The sequence below is a fragment of the Tursiops truncatus genome, chromosome 10 (genome assembly GCF_011762595.2).
Source record: "Tursiops truncatus isolate mTurTru1 chromosome 10, mTurTru1.mat.Y, whole genome shotgun sequence".
NCBI lineage: Eukaryota > Metazoa > Chordata > Mammalia > Artiodactyla > Delphinidae > Tursiops > Tursiops truncatus.
Window position 1 is genome coordinate 22494224 of NC_047043.1, and position 27617 is coordinate 22521840.

Below are 27617 nucleotides of genomic sequence, written 5' to 3' on the forward strand. Positions count from 1 at the left end.
TTAGATTATTAGAAACCACTATGTTCAATCATAGGTCTGTTATTCATACTCTGCCTGGAAAAGCTCATCATCATGGTTTAAACTAAGGGTTTTCAAACATTTTTTTGAAACATCACAGTAAGAAATTAATTCACAATCCAGTCTAATATACATGCATACGCATACACACACGCATACACACACACTAAAACACAAGTTTTGTTAAATACCATTTACTCTTTATTATATGTAATATACTGATTTTTAAAATTGCAGTCCAATTTTTTAAAGATTTATTATGTATTTATTTAATTTATTTATTTTTGGCTGCGTTGGGTCTTCGTTGCGGCACGTGGGATCTTTGTTGAGGCATGTGGGCTCTTTCACTGTGGTGCGCGAGCTTCTCTCTAGTTGTGGCGTGCAGGTTTTCTCTCTCTAGTTGTGGTGCGCGGGCTCCAGGGCCCGTGGGCTCTGTAGTTGTGGTGCGTGGGTTCCAGAGTGCGTGGGCTCAGTAGTTTTGCGGCACGCAGGCTCTCTAGTTAGGGGCGCACGAGCTCAGTAGCTGGCCATAGACATATCCATCACCTCCCAAAGTTTCCTCCCACCCGCTTTATTATTATTATTATGTTATTGTGTGTATGTGTGTGTGTGTGTGAGATAAGAACACTTAGCATAAGATCTATCCTGTTAGCAAATTTTAATTATATAACACAGCATTGTTATCTATAAGCACTATGCTGTAGAGTAGATCTTCAGAACTTATTTATCTTGCATAACTGAAACCATTACCCTTTGACCAAACTATTACCCTTTTCCTTCACCTCCAGCTGTTGGCAACCACCATTCTATGGTCTGCTTCTATGAGTTTGACTATTTTTAGATTTCTCATATAAGTGAGATTCTACTGTATTTGTAGAATTTCTGTGTCTGGCTTATTTCACTTTGCATAATGTCCTCCAGGTCCACCTGTGTTGTTGCAAATGCAGGATTTCCTTCTTTTTTAAGGCCAAGTAATATTCTATTGTATGTATATACCACATTGTCTTTATCCATTCATCCATTGGACATTAGGTTGTTTCCATATCTTGGCTATTGAGGATAATGCTGCAATGAACATGGGAGGGTAGATATCTCTTCGAGATCCTGATTTCAATTCCTTCAGATAAATATCTAGAAGTGGGATTGCTGGATCATATAGTAGTTCTATTTTTAATTTTTTTGAGAAACATCCATTGGGTTTTCCATGACTGTGCCAGTTTCCATTCCCATCAGTAGTGTACCAGGGTTTCCTTTTCATCACATCTTCACCAATACTTATCTTTTGTTTTTTAAATAATAGCCATTGTAACAGGTGTAGGTGAAGGTTCAAATTCTGTAGCATGGAAAGTTCTTGGCAACATGTTATCCTTTGCATTTGGATAATAAACTGGTTTGTTTTCGTATCTTTTATAATAGCAAGTCTGTCCCATTGCCTTGATGTTTTAGTTTCTGAGGCAATCAATCAAGTCTCAACCAGCAGTACAGAATACCAGCGCTCTTGATAGCCCTCTGGATACGTAGCTTCGAATTGTGTGTTTCTAGCACATTATTGTTGTAAAAATATTTTTGAGAATATTTGAGAATATATCTTGTATAAGTTTTCTTTCAGAATTTAATCTCAGGGAAACTATTGTTTTTTCTGACATACTAGTATTTTTTCTCCTGTCAGCTAAATAATTAATGTGATTCAGTATTTCCCTTTTCTGCTTGGTTGATGGGACTCTTCAAACCAGTTTAGTCATTCTCTTAATGGTTTGGAGTTAGTACATATACTTTCCTTCACTTTTTGTGTTGATTTTCTTTTTTACTTCCATGTTATCAATTAATTTTAATATAAATTGTCTATATTTGTGGTGGAAAGAGTAAGTATAAATAAATACTACACTATAAGTCTTAGTACTTGCAATGATAATAAATCATTATTTTATCTCACTTAATTTCTTCCAGTTTTATTGAGATGTAATTGACATACGGTACAGTATAAGTTTAATATTCATTTTATCTCACTTCTGAGAAACTGCTCTAAGTTAACATAGCACTCACTTTGTTTCTTCTTCATTAAGTAGGATAGAAACTATTCCATCCTAGTTACCTTATTATACTACATAAGGTCAAACACTATCTGATTTCACTCTGGAATCATTTTGCAGATCTCTTTTCTTATTGAGGGCATTTTCATCTTCATCTTAATATTACCCATGTTTATTTCCATAGGGTAAAATTCTAAACCATCTGAAGATTCTGAAGGGAGACAGGGACAGGATTCGGAATTTTTAGTCTACGGGACAAGATGAGATTCAGGCCCTGCTGGTAAGAGAAGTCTCAAGTGAATGTTCTGTGTACCTCTGTTGGGTGGGAGAGTGTGTGTGTGTGTGTCAGGGGGAGGGGGTATATTGAAGGATGGGGAGAAGGAGGGTGTGATGAAAGGGATTCTTGTTCTGAACTCATTTCCAGATCTCACAAATGTTCTGGTGTTTCCTAGCCTCTCAGAAGAAATCCTCTTCCCCTTTCTGCCTTTACTGCAGGCAAAATTCCAGAACCACAAGCAAGACATAGCATCAGTGTTTGAGCAGGGCCATCAGTTCCTGAGAGAAAGGGAGCAGTACCTGTTGAAGTGGCTGGATGGGATGGAGCAAGAGCTCACTGAAGGGAGGAACAGCCATGTCACCAAGGGCTCTGAGGAGGTCATCCAGCTTGAGACCCTGATTTCTGAGTTAGAGAAGAAGGCTCGGCAGCCAGCACTTGAACTTTTGCAGGTGAGTGACCAACTAAACTGTACCTGGGTCCCCTTGCTCCAGGATGCAGTGTAGCCCTCCATTAGCATGAGATTTGGACAAGGAGTCAGGAGAGACAAGGTTTTGTTCTCATTTGTTGAGTTCTTTAATAAGTTAATCAGCAAAGTAATAGGTTTTAAGTCCCAAATTGCGGTGGGCAAGGGACTGTAATAGACCCAGATCTTACAATGAGATAGTAAGATCTATACATTTATAATTATAAGAAATAATCAAGTGTTAAATCTTGTGGTCAGACAGGAAGCCCCAGGAATTCTGGAAAAGACTAGGTTTAGTCAGGGAAGTCTTCAAGGAAGAAGCAGCTCTTAATGGCAGCCTTGAAGAAAATGTAAAGATTTGGATTAGCAGGAAGGAGGAGTTGAACATTCCATTTGGTGGAGGTGCAGTGGTTAGAATGAAATAAGTGAATGTGATAATAAACTTAATGAGTGTGATAATAAAAGGGTGGGTGTGGGTGCTGAGGAAGATAGTTTGGAAGGTAGAAAGGGTACATAGAGTGAACGGAGCTACCTTTCTGGAGGAGTCAGCTTAAGTGAGGAAGAAGTTAGAGGGAAGATGAGACAGGTAAGATGGGGTCAAATGAGTAGAGGCCTTCCAAGGCAGGCTGAGATTTCAGTCTTAACCTGGTAGACAATAGGATTCTTGACAGATCAAGGAAGGTTTCTTGGAGGGGATAGTCTAGCACTCAAATAGAGAAAAGGATGGGGAAACATATGTCCACATAAACTGATACTACAGTGGAGAACAGAACAGGTCCAGGCTCATCAGAAAATTCTCTGTACAGTCCTGTTGTGTACCCGTTCCCCAGCAAGCCCATCGTAGGGAATGGTGTCAGATCCTGGGAACCTTATTTCCATGACAGTCTGTCTTCTCTTCCTTTCTAGGACCCAAGCAATATAATAAGCGGGTAAGTGCTGCTTGCTTTTTTTTTTTTTTTTTTTTAACCACTTAGGTGTTCCTTTGTTTTTTCTTTCTGTCACCATAACTTATTGAAATGTGGCAAGGGCTGGAAAGGGGTTGTTTGGAGGAAGAGAGGTTCTTCTAGAAAGGGTAAGTTGAAAGGTGTTCCATAGAATGGGGGAGGGAGTCCTAGAAAAATTATTGGCATGGAACTTATGTTAGGATGGTAATGGGATAGGGAGAAATGAAATGGGAGGAGATTATGGGAGAGTATTAGAGAAAATTTAGAATACACATTTGTTTCTAAAACCCGATTTCCTCTTGTTCTTTCTGTACTTGATTCCCAGCTGCTTCTCCTGGCCACAGCTTCCCTCATATTCTGTAGAGCACATTTCATCGTCAGATTGCCCTCTATGCTTGCTAGTGATGGTTTCCTGCTCTCTGCCTGACCATAAGAAGAGGGACATTTATATGAGTCATAGAGATAATGGGTTCTTGAACAGTGCGTCTGAGGGAATGTGTGTTAGGCATTTAACATTGGCAGTTTTCAAAAATTATACCCACACGATACTCAGAAGCTTTGAACAGAGATAAAAGGGAGGTATTTTGATAATACACTGTTCATCCCAGAGACATCCAGGACTATTGGCATATACTGAATGTTTACTGTGGACCAGTTACTGGGTAGAAAGGGGTGTAATGAGATAGGTTACCAGATTCTGTCTGGGGAGACTAGACAGAGACAATTAGAAATGAGCAATTATATAAGAAATGAGAGTGATACAGAATGGGTAAGACTTCTTGCCTGAAAGCATTTTGTCTGATATTAGTAGAGGTATTCTAGTTTTTTTTTGATTAGTGTTTGCATGCTATTTAACTTTTTATCCTTTAACTCTCAACCTTTCTCGGTTGTTATTTTTATGTACCTCTTATAAAAACATAAATTTTTTTTTCTTTTTAAATAAATTCATTCTGACACTTTTTAATTGGAATATTTAGTATTTATAGCTCCTGGAATATCACAATTTTCATTTATATTTTCAAAAATAGTTGCATAATTTGCCAAATAATGTCCTTAAATTTAATTTTTTTATGTCAATGTATTTGTTTGTTTTGTGTATTTCTACTTTTGACTCCTCTACTTGCCTCTCCCTTTTTTCCATTTTTAATATTTTTTTATTTTTGTGTGTGTATATCTATGAGCCCTGCTTTTGTCATAGGCCAAAATTTCTAGTATTTGGTATTTTTATTGTTTTCTAGCTATTTTGAAATTTTAAATTTGATTTGCTATTTAACATAAGATTTAAGAAAAAGGATATCTGTCAGTGGTGCTGGGTTCTTTTTCTAGTAGTTTCAGGCTTCATAGTTTTAAATCTTGTGATCACACGAGTTGGTTGCCATTTCTACCATTTTGGACTTTATTGAGGCTTTCTGTATTGTATGTTGTAGATTTTTGTACAGTTCTAAACACTTAAAAAGAAAGTACATTCTCTGGGTTCTTAGAATAGGATTTGATATAGCTCCATGAGGTTTTCCTTAGTAATTTTGTTATTTAGGTATTTTGTATTGATACTTATTTTTTTACTTCTTGATATGTCATGGACTAAAAGAAATCACTCAAAGATTCCTATTAGCAATGAATTTTTGCCAATTTTTCTTGTATTCTTATAGTTTTTGCTTTTTATATTTTGATGTTTTCTTTTTTTTTAAAGAGAGTTATATCTTAATTGTGGATTATAATCTTCTTAGTAACATAAAATACCCTCTGTTGTCTTATTTAATATTTTTTTGCCTTGAATTTAATCCTGTTTGATAATATCAAGACCTCAGATTTCTTTCATATTGTATTTAGCTTATATATGTCTGCCCAGCTATACCTTAATTTTAAATTTAAAGCTTTTTAAAAATGTATATTTAAAGCTTAATTTTGGGGCTTCCCTGGTGGTCCAGTGGTTAAGACTCCACACTTCCATAGCAGGGGGCCCGGGTTTGATCCCAGGTGAGGGAACTGAGATCACACATGCTGCACAGTGCGGCTAAAAAAAAACAAACAAAAAAGGCTTCATTTTAATTTTATTTATCTAGTTTATATCCTCAGGTAATTTCTTTAGAGGTTGTAGTATTAGTAGCCTGTTTCAAAGACTTTCAAAGGCAGAAAATGGCTTCCTTTCTTTTTTTAACATTGTCTATAAATGACATATTGGTGGGTAGAGAATCCTTGGATCATGGCCCATTCTTCAGAACTCTATATATCTACTCTTTGAGTCTGATGTTGAAACTGAGCACTTGGAAATGAAGCTTTTACTCTCCGCCCCTTTGGTCTATTGTTGGTGTTTGTGCACATGCACGTGCTGACGATGGGAAATCATGCCTCTCTCTCAGGAGTTCTAACTGTGACTTCATTTTCTCTAGATATCCCCGGAAGAAGTTCTGGATTGAAAAGTCTACCAGTCCTCCAATCAAAAAGCAGACAGAAGAATTTTCAGATAAACTTCTTTCTTTAGAGAAAGGACTCAAAGGATTCCATGGTAAAGGAAGGGGTTTGAGCCTAGAAAAACTTCTTACTTTCTCTATAATGTTTCCTTAGGTTTTGATTGTGGCGGTGGCTTCTCAGAGTTCCTTGCTCTTGTGCACCTCACTTACACCATGCAGGGACATCGGGGAGGGAATCTAAGCAAGTCCAAACCAGAGAGGATTCCACATGAGAGTCTAACAATGTTACCTAGACTAAAGTAGAATCATAGTCAATAGGTCTGAGTTGGTAAAAAGATACCTCACCTTTAACAGTGAGGTAAAAGAAAATTGGAAGGCTATGGAAAACAGTGTGGCATTTCCTCAAACAATTAAAAATATAATTACCATATGATCCAGCATTTCCACTTTCCAAAGAATTAAAAGCAGGATCTCGAAGAGGTATTTGCACACTCATGTTCATAGCAGCATTATTCACTATAGCCAGGTGGTAGAAGCAACCCAAATGTCCATCAGTGCATGAATGGATGAACAAAATGTGGCATGTGGAATGTGTAGACAATGGAACATTATTCAGCTTAAGAAAGGAAGGAAATTCTGACACATGCTACAAGATGGATGAATCTTGAGGACATTATATTAAGTGAAGTGAGCCAGTCACAAAGGGATAAGTACTGTATGATTCCTTTTTGAGGTCTTTAAAGTAGTCAAATCCATAGGAACAGAAAGTAGATTAGTGGTTGGAAGGACGGGGAAATGAGGAGCTGTTGTTTAATGGGTATAGAGTTGGAGTTTTGAAGAATGGAAAAGTTCTGGGGCTTCCCTGGTGGCACAGTGGTTAAGAATCTCCCTGCCAATGCAGGGGACACGGGTTCCAGCCCTGGTCTGGGAAGATCCCACATGCCGCGGAGCAACTAAGCCCGTGCGCCACAACTACTGGGCCTGCGCTCTAGAGCCTGTGAGCCACAACTACTGAAGTCCATGCTCCTAGAGTCCGTGCTCCGCAACAAGAGAAGCCACTGCAGTGAGAAGCCTGTGCACCGCAACGAAGAGTAGCCTCCGTTTGCCACAACTAGAGAAAGCCCGCACTCAGCAGTGAAGACCCAACGCAGACAAAAATAAATAAATAAATTTATTTATTTAAAGTGAGAGAGTGGCATGGACCTATATACACTGCCAAATGTAAAATAACTAGTGGGAAGCAGTCGCATAGCACAGGGAGATCAGCTCGGTGCTTTGTGACCGCCTAGAGGGGTGGGATAGGGAGGGTGGGAAGGAGACGAAAGAGGGAGGAGATATGGGGATCTATGAATATGTATAGCTGATTCACTCTGTTATAAAGCAGAAACTAACACACCATTGTAAAGCAACTATACTCCAATAAAGATGTAATAATTAATTAATTAATTAAAATACCAAAAAACCCAAATGGAAAAGTTCTGGAAAATGGTTGTACAGCAATTTAAATATACTTAATATTAATGAACTGTACACTTAAAAATGGTAAAGATGGTAAACATTATGTGTTTTTACCACAATTAAAAATTTAAGAATACTGGGAGAATTAATCTAAAAGAGTATCTTTGAGAGTAGAGAAAAATAGTGTGGTTCAGGACTAGAAGTTTAGGGCTTACTTTAAAAACAGGGAACATGCCCAAAGGTACTCTTTAATGAAGCAGCAGGTGGGTTCAGCGGATGTAGGCATGCATATTTACATGGGTGTCTCCTGAATTGATTTCTCTGTTTCGCTTGAGCTTTCATGGTGCCCTGTCATCTTTTAAAGTTATATTAGCCAACAGTAAGAGAATTTAACCTAGAAGATGAGGTGTCAGAATTGCTTACTGTCCTTTGGTACTTTTATTCCAGGAAAATTGTTGAGGGATCTGGAATATAAAACAAGTGAGCATCTGGAGGGGATAGTGGCTGAAGTTTGCTAATTGCAGCTTTCCTATGAAGCTCCATTACTTATGGGTCAGCTCTTTCGTTTTAAAGAGGAAGGTCTTCGTGTGACTAATGTATCCAAATTCTTTATCCCGAGAATTCAGATTTCAAACCCACAAACCTTTCCCCAGATTTGTGCAGCTGCAGTGATCTCAGTCCTTACCGTTTTGCCCTCTCAAGTCTCATCACACTGCCTGTGCCCTTGAATTTTCTGTGTTCTCTTCATTTTCCAGATATGGTTGCTAATAGTATGAGCACAAGGTCACAAGCAGTTTCTGGCCTGCTCCCCGGAGGAGTCTACCCCCATTGTCATAAAGGCCCCATAACCTATGGGATAAATCTCATTTGCTGTCTTTTGTGATGCCACACCTTTGTCCCCTTGTCCCCACAGTGAGGATCATCCTGAATTCCCAGACAGCCAATGGCTACCTCTCAGTGTTTCCAAATGGGAAGAGCATGATATTCACTGGCTTGTGGATGAACACATAGCAACATGGTCAGCGATTTGATCCGGAGCCTGGTGTGCTGGGCAGTAAGGGCTTCACGCCCTTTGATTTGGTTCTTCACCTGCCACTGAGATAAAGGTATGAGAACGAGTGACGATATCATAGGACTGCAGCCCCTGCCACGAATAGGAATTGATTACAACATCCATATCCATTTCTAGAGCACCTTTTCTGTCACATAATTTCTCCTGTCATCCTTCTAAGCAGCTGAGGAAACAGTAAATGTTTTGCAACTCATACCTGCTTACCATTGATACATTATGAGACTTGAGCTATCTGGAGTGGGAATTGGTTTATTTCTTCCTGCTATGCTCTGACAATTTTTTCAAAAAGAAGGGGAGAGTGCAAGCCATGTGAAGTTCAGGTGTATATGAGTTTTTGGAGGTCACTTGGACCTGAAGTTCAGTCTTATGTCAGCTGTGTTTTGAGGTGGTAGAAATAGATACTTAGCTTAATATTAAATTAGTAGTCTTAAGTATAGGCAGAAGAAAACAAACTTGGCTAATTTTAGAAAAAGGAAATTTATTAAATGTTACTGGGGCTGTAGAGTGTAAAGAGGGAGGGGTATGTGTGCTTGCAAATACTGCCCCAAGAGAGCTGGGAGTCAGTGTCGGCACTGCAGTGAGAGGGAGGAGCAGCTGGGGGGGTCGCAGGGGTTGAGAGGATGGTTGGAGTTGGCAGCACCTAAACAGAACATCCCACGCATGAGGACAAGCTAGTGGAGAGGGGGTGTGATCTGGTGGGGAGCAGAGGAGGAAGAAGTAATGAACACACACAGGGGTCGAGCCAGAGCTGGGTTTGGCAGCAGCTATCTTGGTGGATTCATAGACCCAGCTGATGGGTATAGTTCTCCTGGACATAGAGATGAGAATGAAGAGTTGAGGAGGGAATGGTCTCAGGAAATTAGTGGATAGAACAGGCCGTAGTTCTTCATGTAAGTAACTCCTAAAGAAAAATCTGGCATAAGTGCACCAGATTGCCAGAGAATAGGATGCCTGCCTTTGCCTCAGCAACATTAAAGGTTAGGAAAGCATGCTTTTGGCTTCTGTAACGAGAGGTGGTCTCATCAAGACTCATGTCGTTTAGCATTCTCAAGACATGGGAGCAGATGCTAGTTGCCTAAGAAGAACGTCCCTTATTTAAATTGCTGGGTTCAAGAGATGTGGGTATACTTGCTCTGATAGCTCAGTTGTATAAGAATGTTTTGTCAAAAAAATATGACCAAACAACAGAAGATTCCTATACCCTATAGCTGTATCTATCAATAAAAGCAAGTACAAGTCGAGTGCTGACGTTGTATATTCAGATCCTCATTATAGAAGGGACAAAGCAACGTGCAAACAGATTTTTTCTATATGGTGAGTGGCCAAAGGTTTTAACTATTATATTCAATGACGGTGCAGTCCATGTTTCACTTACAGGACTGAAGGGAACAGATTTTATAGGTTAAGGATGTAGATACAGGATGTTGCAGTGCTTTTGGTTAGAAGTAATTATGAGATGAAATGTAAGTAATTACTAAAGAACAGGGTCAGAATTTAGCAAGACAATGTTGAAACTGTTCCTCCTTAGAATGTTTCTTAAGTCAAAGATTAATGTTAATAAGATACTTAATAGACAGATAAATAGAAAAAAAGTCAGAAAAAAGAAGCCAAGAAAAGAAATTATGTCTGATAGTAGAACCACAGGAAGAGTCCTCTGGGGATTCCAGATTCTGTGCCAAGAGAGTGACTCTGAGGTCCCGCCCTTCTCTCAGGACAACTAAGGCATCCAGTCTCTCCAGGTATGGAGGGGAAGACAATCCCCGAAGTAACTGATTAGCAGTTCCCTTTGACCCCGGCGGCAGCAATGGGCACTATACTCTGGGCGACTTTCTCTCTCTCAGGCCTTGCTCTCTGCCTCACCCTCAATCTGTCTGGAGGTCTGACTCCAGCTTTTCTGAGTTACTCGGCCCCCACACAGGTCAGGACCAGAAGTGGTGTTCTCCAACCCAGAAACCTGGAGCCTCTTATTCTGAGTTCTCTCAACCTGAACTTACAGCTATCCAAGGAACAGGAGATTATCCCAGACCCCACGTCCAGGCTGGTGTCTTTCTCCCCCCCAACTCAACTGTCCTGTCTGTTCCCAGGATGGTCACATGTGTGCTGCTGGAGTGTCCCATGACGGTTGCAAAATGTCTGAATTTTCTGATTCATCCCGTCAGATTCTCTCAAAGACACATGCAACCCATCACTCTATCTCTGACCGTGAAGTCACCCTAAGATGCTGGGCTCTGGGCTTCTACCTTGTGGAATAACACTGGTCTGGCAGCATGACGGGGAGAACCCAACTCATGGCACAGAGCTTCTAGATAGAGAAAAATATACCATGCTAACACTAGTCTAATGAAAGCAAGAGTAGCTATATTAATTTCAGACACAGCAGACTTCAACACATGGAAGGTTATCAGAAATAGCAAGAAAGGCGTCACATACTGATAAAAGAGTGAATTCTCCAAAAAGACATAACAATCTTTACTGTGAATGCACCTAACAACAGAGGGTCAAACGATGTGAGGCAAAAACTGATAGAATTGATAAGAGAAATAGATGAATCCACTCTTTTAGTTGGAGACCTCAACATCCCTCTCTCAGAAATGGACAGAGCAAGCAGGCAGAAAATCAGTAAGGACATAATTGAACTCAAAACACTATCAATCAACTGGATGTAATCAATATCTATAGACTACTTCAGCCAACAACAGCAGAATACACAGTCTTCTCAAGCTCACATTAAACATTCACAAAGATAGACCACATTCTGGGCCATAAAACACATGTTAACAAATTTTTTTTAATAAATTTATTTATTTTATTTCTGGCTGTGTTGGGTCTTCCTTGCTGTGCATGGGCTTTCTCTAGTTGCAGCAAGCGGAGGGTACACTTCATTGTGGTGCACGGGCTTCTCATTGTGGTGGCTTCTCTTGTTGCAGAGCACGGGCTCCAGGCATACGAGCTTCAATAGTTGTGGCTCACGTGCTCTAGAGCGCAGGCTCAGTAGTTGTGGCGCACGGGCTTACATGCTTCTCGGCATATGGGATCTTTCCAGACCAGGGATCAAACCCGTGTCCCCTGCATTGGCAGGCGGATTCTTAACCACAGCTCCACCACGGAAGTTCCCACTTAACAAATTTGGAAGATGAGAAGTCATACAGAGCCTGAACCAAGATGGAGGAGTAGAAGGACGTGCTCTCACTCCCTCTTTGAGAATACCAGAATCACAACTAGCTGCTGGACAATCACTAACAGGAAGACACTGGAACTCACCAAAACAGATATCCCACATCCAAAGACAAAGGAGAAGCCACAATAAGATGGTAGGAGGGGCACAATCACAGCAAAATCAAATCCCATAACCGCTGGGTAGGTGACTCACAGACTGGAGAACACTTATACCACAGAAGTCCACTCACTGGAGTGAAGGTTCTGAGCCCCACATCAGGCTTCCCAACCTGGGGTTCTGGCAACGGGAGGAGGAATTCCTAGAGAAACAGACTTTGAAGGCTAGCAGGATTTGATTGCAGGACTTTGACAGGACTGGGGGAAACAGAGACTCCACTCCTGCAGGGCACACACAAAGTGATGTGTGCATCAGGACCTGGGGGAAGGAGCAATGACCCCATAAGATACTGAACCAGACCTACCTGCTAGTGTTGGAGGGTCTCCTGCAGAGGCGGAGGATGGCTGTGGCTCACTGTGGGGACAAGAACACTGGCAGCAGAAGTTCTGGCAAGTATTCCTTGCCATGAGCCCTCCCAGAGTCTGCCATTAGCCCTACCAAAGAGCCCAGGTAGGCTCCAGTGTTGGGTTGCCTCAGGCCAAACAACCAACAGGGAGGGAACCCAGCCCCATCCATCAGCAGTCAAGGGGACTAAAGATTTACTGAGCTCTGCCCACCAGAGCAACACCCAGCTCTACCCACCACCACTCCCTCCCATCAGGAAACCTGCACAAGCCTCTTAGACAGACCCATCCACCAGAGGGCAGACAGCAGAAACAAGAAGAACTACAATCCTGAAGCCTGTGGAACAAAAACAACATTCACAGAAAGATAGACAAGATGAAAAGGCAGAGGGCTATGTACCAGATGAAGGAACAAGATAAAACCCCAGAAAAACAACTAAATGAAGTGGAGATAGGCAACCTTCCAGAAAAAGAATTCAGAATAATGATAGTGAAGATGACCCAGGACCTTGGAAAAAGAATGGAGGCAAAGATCGAGAAGATGCAAGAAATGTTTAACAAAGACATAGAAGAATTAAAGAACAACAAACAGAGATGAAAAATACAATAACGGAAATGAAAACTACACTAGAAGGAATCAATAGCAGAATAACTGAGACAGAAGAACGGATAAGTGACCTGGAAGACAGAATGGTGGAATTCACTGCTGCAAAACAGAGTAAAGAAAAAAGAATGAAAAGAAATGAAGACAGCCTAAAAGACCTCTGGGACAATATTAAACGCAACAACATTCGCATTATAGCGGTCCCAGAAGGAGAAGAGAGAGAGAAAGGCCCTGAGAAAATATTTGAAGAGATTATAGTCAAAAACTTCCCTAACATGGGAAACGAAATAGCCACCGAAGTCCAGGAAGTGCTGTGAGTCTTCTGTAGGAGAAACACAAGGAGAAACATGCCAAGACACATAGTCATCAAATGGGCAAAAATTAAAGACAAAGAAAAATTATTGAAAGCAGCAAGGAAAAAATGACAAATAACATACAAGGTAACTCCTATAAGGTTAAGAGTTGATTTCTCAGCAGAAACTCTGCAAGTCAGAAGGGAGTGGCATGATATACATAAAGTGATGAAAGGGAAGAGCCTACAACCAAGATTACACTACCCGGCAAGGATCTCATTCAGATTCAATGGAGAAATCAAAAGCTTTACAGACAAGCAAAACCTAAGAGAATTCAGCACCACCAAACCAGCTCTACAACAAATGCTAAAGGAACTTCTCTAAGTGGGAAACACAAGAGAAGAAAAGGACCAACAAAAACAAACCCCAAAAATAAAGAAAATCGCCATAGGAACATACAAATCAATAATTGCCTTAAACGTGAATGGATTAAATGCTCCAACCAAAAGACACAGGCTTGCTGAATGGATACAAAAACAAGAACACATATATGCTGTCTACAAGAGACCCACTTCAGACCTAGGGACACATACAGACTGAAAGCGAGGGGATGGAAAAAAGATATTCCATGCAAATAGAAATCAAAAGAAAGCTGGAGTAACAATATTCATATCAGATAAAATAGACTTTAAAATAAAGAATGTTACAAGAGACAAGGAAGGACACTACATCATGATCAAGGGACCAATCCAAGAAGAAGATATAACAATTATAAATATATATGCACCCAACATAAGAGCACCTCAATAAATAAGGCAACTGCTAACAGCTGTAAGAGAGGAAGTCAACAGTAACACAATAATAGTGGGGGACTTTAACACCTCATTTACACCAATGGACATATCATCCAAAATGAAAATAAATAAGGAAACAAAAGCTTTAAATTACACAGTAGACCAGTTAGATTTAATTGATATTTATAGGACATTCCATGCAAAAACTGCAGATTACACTTTCTTCTCAAGTGCTCACGGAACATTCTCCAGGATAGATCACATCTTGGGTCACAAATCAAGCCTCAGTAAATTTAAGAAAATTGAAAGCATATCAAGCATCTTTTCTGACCACAACGCTATGAGATTAGAAATGAATTACAGGGGAAAAAATGTAAGAGACACAAACACATGGAGGCTAAACACTACATCGCTAAATAACCAAGAGATCACTGAAGAAATCAAAGAGGACATCAAAAAATACCTAGAGAAAAATGACAACGAAAACATGACAATCCAAAACCTATGGGATGCAGCAAAAGCAGTTCTAAGAGGGAAGTTTATAGCTATACAAGCCAAACTCAAGAAACAATAAAAATCTCAAATAAATAATCTAAACTTACACCTAAAGGAACGAGAGAAAGAAGAACAAACAAAACCCAAAGTTAGCAGAAGGAAAGAATCATAAAGATCAGAGCAGAAATAAATGAAATAGAAAAAAATAAAAGAATAGCAAAGATCAATAAAACTAAAAGCTGGTTCTTTGAGAAGATAAACAAAATTGATAAACCATTAGCCAGACTCATCAAGAAAAAGAGGGAGAGGACTCACACCAATAAAATTAGAAATGAAAAAGGGGACGTTACAACAGACACTGCAGAAATACAAAGCATCCTAGGAGAGTACTACATCAACTCTATGCCAATAAAATGGACAACCTGGAAGAAATGGACAAATTCTTAGAAAGTTATAACCTTGCAAGACTGAACTAGGAAGAAATAGAAAATATGAACAGACCAATCACAAGTAAGGAAATTGAAACTGTGATTAAAAAATCTTCCAACAAACAAAAGCCCAGGACCAGATGGCTTCCCAGGTGAATTCTATCAAAAATTTAGAGAAGAGCTAACACTCATCCTTCTCAAACTCTTCCAAAAAATTGTGGAGGAAGATGCACTTCCACACTCATTCTGTGAGGCCACCATCACCCTAATAGCAAAACTAGACAAAGATACTACAAAAAAAAAATATTACAGACCAATATCACTGATGAATATAGATGTAAAAATCCTCAACAAAATACTAGCAAACAGAATCCAACAACACATTAAAAGGATCATACACCATGATCAAGTGGGATTTATCCCAGGGATGCAAGGATTCTTCAATACATGAAATCAATCAATGTGACACACCATATCAACAAATTGAAGAATAAGAACCATACGATCATCTCAATAGATACAGAATAAGCTTTTGACAAAATTCAACACAACACCCATTTATGATAAAAACTCTCCAGAAAGTGGGCATAGAGGGAACCTACCTCAACATAATAAAGACCATATACAACAAACCCACAGGAAACATCATTCTCAATGGTGAAAAACTGAAAGCATTTCCTCTAAGATCAGGAACAAGACAAGGATGTCCACTCTCACTGCTATTATTCAACATAGTTTTGGAAGTCCTAGCCCCGGCAATCAGAGAAGAAAAAGGAATACAAATTGGAAAAGAAGAAGTAAAACTGTCACTGTTTGCAGATGACAGGATAATATACATAGAGAATCCTAAAGATGCCACCAGAAAACTACTAGAGCTAATCAATGAATTTGGTAAAGTTACAGGATACAAAGTTAATACACAGAAATCTCTTGCATTCCTATACAATACTGATGAAAAATCTGAAAGAGAAATTAAGGAAACACTCCCATTTACCATTGCAACAAAAAGAATAAAATACCTAGGAATATACCTACCTAGGGAGACAAAAGACCTGTATGCAGAAAACTATAAGACACTGATGAAAGAAATTAAAGATGATAGCAACAGATGGAGAGAAATACCATGTTCTTGAATTGGAAGAATCAATATTGTGAAAATGACTATACTACCCAAAGCAATCTACAGATTCAATGCAATCCCTATCAAATTACCAGTGGCATTTTTTACAGAACTAGAACAAAACATCTTAAAATTTGTATGGAGACACAAAAGACCCCCAATAGCCAAAGCAGACTTGAGGGGAAAAAACGGAGCTGGAGGAATCAGACCCCCTGACTTCAGACTATACTACAAAGCTACAGTAATCAAGACAATATGGTACTGGCACAAACACAGAAACACAGATCAACGGAACAAGACAGAAAGCCCAGAGGTAAGCTCGAGGGAGGAGATATGGGGATATATGTATACATATAGCTGATTCACTTTGGTATACTGCAGAAACTAACACACCACTGTAAAGCAATTATACTCCAATAAAGATGTTAAAACGAAAAATGGGGCTGGGACAACTGGACGTGCACATGCGGAAAAAAAAAAAACAGACTCTAGATGTAGACCTTACACACTTCACAAAATTTAAATCAAAATGGACCACAGACCTGAAGGTAAAAAGCAAAAGTGTAAAACACCTAGAAGTAACATAGGAGGAAACCTAGTTACATTGAGTATGGCAGTGACCTTTTAGATAAAACACCAAAGGCACAATCCATAAAAGAAACAAGTGATAAGCTGGACTTCATTGAAATGAAAAATATCTGCTCACAGAAAGGCAATGTCAAGAGAATGAGAAGACAAGACACTTGTCCTACTGTGGTCTCCAGGCTCCACTCCATGTCCTGTCCTCTGCTCTCCTGTCCTCTGCTCTCCACCTCCACCAGCTGGGCAGGTCTTTTTCCAAAGGTCTTTAGCCAGTCTTTTTGGCACAGTGGTCACCGCTGTCTTAGCTCACAGGGAGACGATGTCCAGGTAGCCCCGGGCTGTGAGCTGGGATGGACTCTCCCTTCCTTGAGTCTCTCTGCTGCCCCCCAGCACCATGTGTGTGTGGGGTGGAGTGAGGACTGGGGGTGAGATTATTTCTCTGGAAGAGAGGAATTCCTTTAACCACCTCCCCTCTCTCCTTTTCTCTTTTCTCTTTCTTCCAGGTGTATTTGAGTTATACCATACCTGTAAGGACAGGAAAACACCGAAAACTTAAGCATAGTTTACCAGCAAAATAGAGAGCTGACACCTGTGTACTTATCATCCAGGTGAAAAACAGAGCCTCTACCAGCGCCCAGGCCAGAAGCCCCTGTGCCTCTCCCCACACAGACCCCACCCTCCCTGCACACGTGTCCACTGAATGAGCCGCCCTGCCCCTCTGCTCTCTCGTTCCTCCCCCTCCACTCCTGTTGGCCTCCATCCCCTAATGTCACTGTTTCCTTCCTCTCCTCACTTCTCCAGGAGCCTCCCCATCTTCATAGGCAGATATCTTAGGGGATCTCCTCCCCCTCCCCCTCCCCCTTCCCCTCCCCCTCCCCTCCCCCTCCCCCCCTTCTACCCCATTCTAGGGATGGAGGTTCCAGAGTTGATTCCCTAGAGGAAGAGTCTATAACCCTGTCAGCAGCTGCAAGAAGTGACAAGGACTTGGGGTTCAAGGTCCCACCGTGGAGACTGAGGACACCCAGTATGTTTGTGGGGTCCACCCTGGACTTGGGAACCAGCTGTTAATGGCCTTGAAATCTGATCCTCCCTGAGGCCTTAGTCCTTCGTAGTTTGATGGGGAGAAAAAGGTCCGTGTCAGCATGTATTCTGAGTAACAGTTCAGACTTTGAACTTGACACTGGATGAACTCCAACTTCTGTGCGCAGCACTCACCCACTGCTAGGAGCCCAGGGAAACCCTGGGCAGGTCTTTTGTAAGGGGGTCAAAGGGGAGCTCAGGTCTCCTGTCATCAGCAACTGTGGCCACACGGGGGCGCCACCACTCCGCCCTCTCCTATTCAGCACAGGGAAGGGAGAGGATGGGCTGTGGCCTGAGTCCGACAGAGATGGCTGCCCTGGAGGCTGGTCAGCAATCAGGGGATGAAGATGCTGCCTGAGCAGCTCTGGGGTAGGGCTCAGGGATGCGGCAGGGATTAGAGGGGAGGAGAGCCCTGGAGCGCTGCCTTGTGTCTGAGGTTTCCATCTTTCCTCTCCACAACCCATCTCTCCAGCTCATTGATGAAAACACTCTGGAAAACTCAGTCGATTCTTATTTCACTCCCTGTTCGTTTCTGGCAGATATTCTTTTTTTTTTTTTTTTTCATTTTAGTGTAGTTTGAGATTCACAAAAACAGTAGCAGAGTTAGTAGAGAGTTCCTGTAACTCCCACGGTCAGTCTCCCTGTGGTAATATCTTGTATCACCATCATACATTTGTCACAGCTAATGAAGCAATATTGATACATTATTACTAAACTCCAGAATTTATTTGGACTTCATTAGTTTTTCCTTTTCCTGATCTACGATCCTATCAAAGACACATTGTGCTAAGTCCCAATCATGTCTCCTTCAGGCTCCTGTGGCTGTGACAGTCTCTCAGAGGTCCCTTATGTTTGATGACCTTGATGTTCTTGAGTATTCCTCAGGGATACTGTAGAATGTCCCTCTATTCCAGTTGGTTGACTGGGGCAAAGTATTTTGGGGAAGAAGACCACAGAGATGAAGTGACATTCTCCACACAACAAGGGCGTATACTCTCCACTTGATAATCAGTAATAAGTTCACCTTATCACCCAGCTAAGGTACATTTCCCAGGTTTTGCCTTGTGAACTTCTATTTTTACTTCCCTACTTTCCATACTGTAGCCTTTAGAAGGAAGTCACTACGTGCAGCCCACACTTGAGGGGCGCTCTGCTATAAACTTTGGTGTGCCGGGGTTTGTGCATATATAAGTTTTCAGATGAGTTGCATGAGGACTAGAGCGCTCAGTAGACTGGATGGAGGGTCTATGTGCAGCTTTATAAGAAACTGCTGACCATCATTTCTAGGGGCTGTGCTGCTTCGTATTCCTGCCCCAGTGAGTGAGGGTTTCCGTCGCTCCACATCCTGGACAGCACTTGGTATCACCAGTTCTTGGATTCTAGCTAGTCTAATAGGTGTGATGATACATCATTTTTTAAAATTTACATTTCCTAATAATATATCATGTTGAGCATCTTTTCATATGCAGTTCCATGGATAGATCTTCTTGAAGAGGTGTGTGTTCAGACTTTCCTTCATTTTTAAATTGTTTTCATATTACTGAGTTTAAGCATTCTATGTATATTCTAAAACAAGTCCTCCATCAGATATGTGAATTTGCAAATAATTTCTCCCAGTCTGTGGCCTGAGCTCTTTTACTGACATAACAGTATTCATTAATGTAGAGATATGTTTGGGGAGAAGGAAAATGAGAAATTGCCAACTGCAGTGGTTGCCAAGTAGAGGATTTGGGCAAATGGGGGACGAGAGGGAGAACATAAATTATTTATTTTGTATACCCTTGAGTACCGTTTCAGTCCCCTTCTGTGTAGGTAAATATGCTTTCAAAAATTACATTAAAATCCCTTGCACTTGTAAAACACCTGACACATCCTCTTCAGATCGTGCATTAGGACACACATTCTCTACTTTGGCACCCAAAGTCTTTTAACTGAGCTATTCTGCCACAGAAATTCCATTACTGGAAAAGATGGGCTGGATTGTAAGGAGAATTCTGCTCACTGAAAATAGCTGAAAATGCCATGTAAAATATAAAAACTATCTTAAAAGCATCAAAGAGGTGACAAGGTCCTAATAAGTGACCACACTGAAAAAAGAAGGGAAAAATCCTGCTTGGTCTCCAAAGAAAACACGGTCCTGAGAAAAGGAGAAAAGGCTGTGTGAGTTCACTGCCCAGAGCTCAGGCACGGAGCCCGGCACGTCCAGCTCTGTGCCCACAGCTCTTCACTTTTTCTGCCCACTTGCCTTCCTTTTAAAAATTTAAGCAAAGCTTTTGAATTCTTATCATGATGTATATGTGTAACGTATAATATAGGATATAATGTATGTTCACTGTAAGGCAAGTAATAAAGTGTCGAAAGTGATAAATGACAAAGGAAAAAGAATGTAATCCTCACATTTGCAGATATTTTGTTGCATTTTTCTTTCGTTTCTTATACATCCTCCTGTTGTTGCCCAAGAGCTGGAAATTTCTCTAAGCTGAACAGCCCAGACCTCAGTGGCCCCCACCCTGCACTCTGCAGACGCCATTTCCCAGTCAGCTCACCCTCACACCCCTGAGAGGGCGATTTCTCATTTCCTCCTTTCCCCTCAGACCCCTCCACTCATCCCCACTCCCTGTTCTTAATGATGAGCATTTTTTTTTCACTCAGAAAAAAAAGAGCACTCGGGTGAGAGTTACATCCTCCTCCTCCTCCACTATTCCCACAACTGCACCTGTATCTCACTTTCCCACCAGTGATGATGGATGGTCCCCTCCTGTCTACGCCTGCCCCTCAGCGTGGGTACAGGATCCGACTCCATCCTCCCCTGTGTCATCAGTTTCCCACTCTCTACTGCTCCTTCATCCCTGCCTACAAACATGCTGCAATTCCTCCCATTAAAATTAATCAAACAAAAATAAATAAATCAAAACAAAATTCTCCCATAAACATCCACCACTCTGTGTACAGTTTCCTTCCAACTACTGCTCCATTTCTATGACTCTTCTTAACAGAACAATTCCTAAGGCCAAAGGCCATTCTCTCATCTACTAGGTTGTCTTTTTATTTTTAGCTAATGGATATGTGCACATAGTTTTAAAAAGTAAAATACTTCTATAAGACTTGATATCTGGACCGATGTCCCCAATCTTCCATGTCCCCCGTCTCTTGAATCTCAGAGAGAAGCTCTTTTAGTTCTTAAGCTGGTTCTCTAATTGTTTCTTCTATGTCTCTAAAATGCATGCCTTTAATACTCCTTTGCTTTCAGTTTTATGTATCATCTTTAGTTAATTGGTTTTTCTTTCACACACCCCTGTCTTCCTAAAATAGTTATAATTATACATCTATCAGTTTTGTAAGTTTGATTAGCTCGCTGTGCAATATTTGCCTTATGATGACGGAAATGCTAGTCACAAGTGAGCATTTAGTAGACTATGATCACTTTTCTTGAATGGATATTTAAGATTTCGCTGGAATAAATAATGTCTTACTTTGGTTGTACTGATTTTTTTTTTTTTTTTTTTTTTAGTTTATTTGCCTGCTTTGGGTCTTCATTGCTGCATGCGGGCTTTCTCTAGTTGCAGTGAGCGGGGCTACTCTTTGTTGCTGTGCGCGGGCTTATTGGGGTGGCTTCTCTTGTTGCGGAGCATGGCTCTAGGTGCGAGGGCTTCAGTGGTTGCAGCAGGCGGGCTCAGTAGTTGTGGCTCACGGTCTTAGTTGCTCCGCAGCACGTGGGATCTTCCCGGACCAGGGCTCAAACCTTTGTCCCCTGCACTGGCAGGCGGATTCTTAACCACTTCGCCACCAGGGAAGCCCCATATTGTACTCATTTTAAATCATTCTAAAACTCTGCGCAGAATCTAAGCCTTTCTGAATACATTCAAGCACATCGAATATTCCACCAACTTCACCTCTTTGCACAGACTCTCCCACAGCCCTCCGTGCTGCCACACGGAGACTGGTTCCCTGCACACCTGGGGCAGGGCTAACGTCCCGGAACTCCTTCTCCTCATTCTGGGCAGCCCTCTGCCTCTCTCTCCTACTGTATAATTTTACAAGGCTTCCCTGTTGCCTGGATCCCATGTTTCCCTGTTGTTGGTTTTCTCCATCATTTCCCCCGCACTTTGTCTAACAGTATCCTGAAGAAGGGAACATGGAAAGGAAAACATTTTAACTCTGATATGTCTTAGGCTACCCTAGGACTTACTCTCATCTTGACTCAATATAGAACTCTGTGTTGGAAATACTGATTTTTTTCCTTAGAATTCGGAAGGCATTGCTTCACTGTCTTCTAGCCTCCAGGCCCATGTTTTTTGCCTCTTGAAGTTTTCAAGGTCTCTCTTCTTTTCCATCCTTTCTGCAATTTCACTGTGATGTTTCTTAGCGTCTGTCTGTTTTCATCTACTGCAGTTAAGAGTTTGCTTAGGCCATTTCAGATGTAAATTTTTGTCTGTAAATTCCGAGAGGTTTTCCTGAAACATTTTTTTTATTATTTCCTACTCTCCCTTATTTTTGAAACTTGTATTGCTTACTCGCTGGAATCTCTTGATTGACAGAGGAATATTCTTACAGGTCTTCTCTCCTCCTTGCCATTACTTTTCTATTCCTATTACTTACTGTGAGTATGACTGTAATTTTTCAATTCATCTACTGAATTATACACTTCTATGACATTATTTTTAATTTCAAAGAGCCCTTTTTGGTTCTTTGATTTTATATAATTGTATAGAATTCTGTTTTGTTTTATATACCATATATCTTTTACATCTTTCAAATATTATTGCTAACAGTGGTAGGGGAGCTGTCAGGTCTCTTGGTTATCTACTTTCATAATATCATGAACTTCTTCCTCACAGCACTTAGCTCAGTAGTGATTTACATTTATCTTTGTCATTTCTGTCCATCTCCCTCACCACAGTGCCTGTCGCACATCACCCAGGTCCTAACTGTTGTTCTTCATTTTTTCTCCAGTGTCTCCATATCCTGATTGAAGGTGGCCTTGAAATATACACTCCTTAACCTCTCTGAGTCTCCACTTCTGTGTCTCCTCTCTCTGAGTCTCTCTCTCTGTGTCTATACAAAGGCATCACATGTTGGGTGCCTCATGGGTTTGCTTTTTGTTTTAATTAATTAATTAATTAATTTATTGGCTGCACCAGGTCTTCATTGTGGCATGCGGGATCTAGTTCCCTGACCAGGGTTCGAACCCGGGCCCCTGCATTGGGAGCTTGGAGTCTTAGCCTCTGGACCACCAGGGAAGTCCCCTCGTGGGTTTGCTTTGAGGAATAAATTTGACCCACTATGTAAATCACATGGCATTATTGCTTTAAGTCTTATTTAGTGTTCCTCTATTCATAGTTACCATCATTACAATGACTATAGCATTTAGATTTTTTCCATTCTTTGCTTTTTTAAACCACAATTCAAGAACATCCTTGAATATATATTTTTGAGAACATGTGTGATTATCTTCGCAGGATAAATTTCTGATAGAGAAATTTCTGTCATAATGTAGACATATTGAAGGCAACCCTCCTACACTGTTGGTGGGAATGTAAATCGGTACATCCACTAGGGAGAACAGTATGGAGGTTGATTAAAAAAGTAAACATACAAGTACCATGTGACCCAGCAATCCCAATCCTGGGCCTAGATCCGGAGAAAACCGTAGTTTTAAAAGACACGGGCACCCCAACGATCATGGCAGCACTATGTACAATAGCCAAGACATGGAAGCAACCTTAGTGTATAAGGACAGATGAATGCATAATGAAGATAGGATACATATACACAATGGAATATTACTCAGCCATAAAAAGGATGAAATAATGCCATTTGCAGCCACAAGGAAGGAAGCGAAACTGGAAAAGACAAGTATCCTATGATATCACTTACAGGTGGAATCTAAAAATGGATACAAATGAACTTCTTTACAAAAGAGAAACAGCCTCACAAACTTAGAAAAGAAACTTATGGTTACCAAAAGGGAAAGGTGGTGGGCAGGGAAAAATGAGCAGGTTGAGACGAACATATACACACTACTATTTATAAAATAATCATCAAGGACCCACTGTATAGCATAAGGAACCCTACTCAACACTCTATAATAACCTATATGGGAAGAGAACCCAAAAAAGGACATATATACATCTATGCATAAGTGAGTCAAGTTGCTGTACACCTAAGAAAACAAAACACCCCGCAACATTGTAAATTACCTATACACCAATACAAAATTAAAAAATTTTTAAATTTAAATATACTGAAATTGAGACATTCTGCATAGCGACCTTTAAAATTTTTGTACCAGTTTTCAATCCCATCAATCTTTATGACAGTATATTCTCCATAAATTCCTGTCAATACTCTCCTCTTACTATTATCTTTGACAAGATGATAGATTTTAACTTATTCCCATTTCTTATTCCAGATTTGCATTTTTCTTTACATTTATTTGTTATATATTTGTTTGACATTTGCATTTCTTATTGTGCCGAATTGTTTTCTAATACACTTTAATTATGTTTTAGTTTGGGATTTAGTTATTTTAAACACTGAATTCAGGAAGGACAAAGCAGCCTCCAACATCAGAAGCTGGTCTGACGTTTACCTTAGGCCTCAGCGTAGCCAGAAGCAGGGCTGGTGCTCACCACGCAGCCGTGTTCTTCTCCTGTTGGACATATGTCACCTCACAGAACATCAACATCAGACAAGGACACCTGAGACCATGATACAGTGAGACAAAACAAGACCACAACATCATTTTCTCCAAGCACACACCAAACAAGGCAGCACTATGCACCTCACAATGTATCAAACCTCTCCCTGTGCTGATACCAGCGACCACGGCTTCTTTCTAATCACAGCTGCATCCTCACTCTAGTCTTTCCTCCTTACAGGGAAGATTCACCGACATGCCCAGTCATAGAATTGTCCCCACTTCCTGACAACACCCAATCTAGAGTGAGCCCCTCCTCCATACACCCTCCTCAAAATCACCCAACCAGAGCCCACTTCCTGTATATGTTGTAACACCTCACACTAAGACACCATGGTCCCCGATGGTGTGTCATCTCCCTCGCTGCATCCAGTAATAAATCCAACTTGTTTGCCCACAGATTTCCTCCTGGTGGTCTTTGGCTGAAAAACATTGCTACCTGTTTGTCAATGTTTTTGTCTTTGAGTTTGATAAGGGCATGTGTTAGTATCTTTGTGAATGTCTGGTTGACATAGAGAAAATTTATGATTTTTTTAGTGGTTTTTCTACCTTTGGGTCATACAACTCTTCATTCCCCAAATGTAAAAAATTCAAGTATTTTTTTGTTTAGGAGAGAGAGGTCCAAGGGTGAAGGGAAACAGAACTGATTGAATTTGGGGGGAACGAATAGCAGGAGCAGTCAGTAAAGAATTCTAAGCTGGTGGATTCTAAGGTTTACATCTCCTGCTTTATCATTTCACAAGTATGTACAGGTCCTGCAAGGTATTTGATATCTGCTGTGTTCAGTGAATACTTTCTCTTGGGCTAAGTGAAGACTTCAGTGTCTGCTTATATTTACCAGGTTAATGAAAAGAACAGCAAGAGCTCAAGGTTATAAAGACAAGAATTAGCTCCAACGATGGGCAGTTTTGAACACATATGACCTTAAGGTGATAAACCAGTGTCCTTAATGTCTGAACACTCTAGTTGTTAAAATACATGTTAATGAAACTTTCTGCACATGCTGCATTTTAAGGATATATCTAAGACCCACATAGGACAAATCCATGATTTCCATATGAAGGTTATTTTAATATGCATCAACTTATGAGTCACACAGTATCTTTTTGGGGGAAGAGACTGGAAATTAAGAACATTATAGATATGCAATGCCCAATAGGCTAGCTACTAGCCACACATTTAATGTTATTTAAACTAAATAACATTAAGGTGCTTAGCACAGTAGCCACTTCTGAGGTGCTAAAGAGCGACCTGTAGCTAGTGGCTACCTGATTTTGACAGTACAGATATAGAACAATTCCTTCACAACAGAACATTCTATTGGACAGGACTGCTCTTCATGTTTCCTGGGCCTCAAGTCAGATATACTGGACTCATGAAAGGGCCAATATTATTTCTCTTAGAGACGATGTCAGATTTCTGTCTGGGATATGAATACATACTTAGCTGGTGTGTAAAAAACCAAACTAGGTTATGAGTGGGTATGGTACCTTCAGGCACAAACTGTTTCCAGGTCCAAACGGGAAACACCTGTCCCCCTACCTTCCTTCCCGGACTGATGACACTCTCTGGGATCAATTCCAAGGGGTAAGTTCTCTCCTAGAGGAGCCCCGGGGGCAGGGCCCTCAGCTAAGTGTGGGGAGGCAGGGAGTCCAGCTCAGGGAGAGGGATTCTCCAAAACGAAGAGGAGGCAAAGGCAAGGGTCAGTTAGGAGATTTTCCCAGGTTTATTCGAACAGCAGTTCTCAGAGTGTGATCTGTGGAACCCTTGAAGTCACTGAGACCCTTTCATGAGATCCATGAGGTGAAACCTACTTTCATAGCATTACTAAGATATTATTTGACTTTCCATTATGTTGACATTTGCTTTGAGGTATAACTTAGCAGCGATGGAGACTACTGTAGCAAACTGCAATATAATTATTTTCACCACAACTTACTTGCAGAAAAAAAAAAGCAGGTTTGCTTTAAAACCTTCTGGTTGATGCATTACAAATTTTTATCTTTCCTTAATAAGCTATAATGGAAAAGAAAATGAAAAAGAATGTATATACACATGTATAGCTGAATCTCTTTGCTGTATAACAGAAATTAACACAACATTGTAACCAACTATACCTCATTAAAATAAACTTTAAAAAATACATTAAAATTCTTTTGTTTCCCTAAATTATCCTTAGATCCACTTTTTCTTTTTTTGGGGCCACGCCCCACAGCATGTGGGATCTTAGTTCCCTGAACAGGGATTGAACCCTTGAACCCAGGCCATGGCAGTGACAGCTCTGAGTCCTAACCACTGGACGGCCAGGGAACTCCCTTAAATCCACATTTTAAAAGTACCTTCTAAGATGACATGAGAAGTACCCATCAAGCCCTTCTGCTACATTCCTAAGTACTATGTCCCAAGGAAAATAATTTGTGTGACCTGAACTACCCTCTTCTTCAAGGAATACAATGTTTACTTGAAAGAATGAATAACACTGGAAGATCTATATAACTTAGTGAAACAACGTATTACTTCTTTAAAATCTTACCTTAGTCCAAGAGACATTCAATGTGCAAAATAGGGTTATGGAGTTTAACGTAACAGAATAGGAAATAGTTAATAATATTGTTTCAGGTCCACTTTGAAAATAACCTTTGAGAAACTACCACTTGTGTAGTTTTCGTTTTGTATCAAAGACTAACATCCATGACTGTCTGAAAAGGTTTTTGAAAATACTACTCCTACATGTGTGTGGGCCTGTTTATTTTCATAGACTTCAATCAAAAGAACGGATTCATTGAAGAAGCAAACATGAACATCCAGGGGTCTTCTAATGAGACAGACAAGAAACAGAGAGACTTGCAAAAATATAAAAATCTGAAAAGCTCCACTTTTCCCACTACCGTGTGTATTTTGGGAAGTAGTTATTTTTCATATTAAATCATGGGTTATTAATAGTATTCTAAATAAATTAATTTAAAATTTTAAACTTTATTATTTCTACTTTGGAAAGTACCGATAGAAGTATCCACGTAAAATTATCTGGGGGGGTCGTCACTAGTTTGTAAGACTGTATAAATATTCTGACCACAATGTTGTGAAAATCGCTGACTACACAGTCCCTGGGCCAGGACTCAGGGAGACACTGTGACAAAGAGCTCTCGGTGCAGGAGGGGAGGGATCAG

At 40.5% G+C, this 27617-nt stretch overlaps 1 protein-coding gene across 9 annotated transcripts in view; it reads left to right on the forward strand.

Moving 5' to 3' along the window:
- LOC141279713 (tripartite motif-containing protein 26-like) overlaps positions 1-24494 on the forward strand; it is a 45255-nt gene extending 20761 nt beyond the window's left edge. For 5 of the 9 annotated variants that reach the window (XR_012334386.1, XR_012334385.1, XR_012334387.1 and 2 more), the window contains 5 exons: positions 2233-2328; positions 2544-2774; positions 3695-3717; positions 6123-6238; positions 8515-12688. Coding sequence is in view for 2 of the 9 variants with exons in the window: in XM_073810509.1 (XP_073666610.1) it covers positions 2646-2774; positions 3695-3717; positions 6123-6238; positions 8515-8612 (366 nt within the window). In the remaining 7 variants the exon portion in view is untranslated. Of the gene's footprint in view, positions 1-2232; positions 2329-2543; positions 2775-3694; positions 3718-6122; positions 6239-7044; positions 7332-8514; positions 12689-24271 lie in introns of those variants that run through there. The other 4 variants (XR_012334383.1, XR_012334384.1, XR_012334389.1 and 1 more) reach the window with 4 other exon arrangements.
- The last annotated feature ends 3123 nt before the right edge of the window (positions 24495-27617 follow it).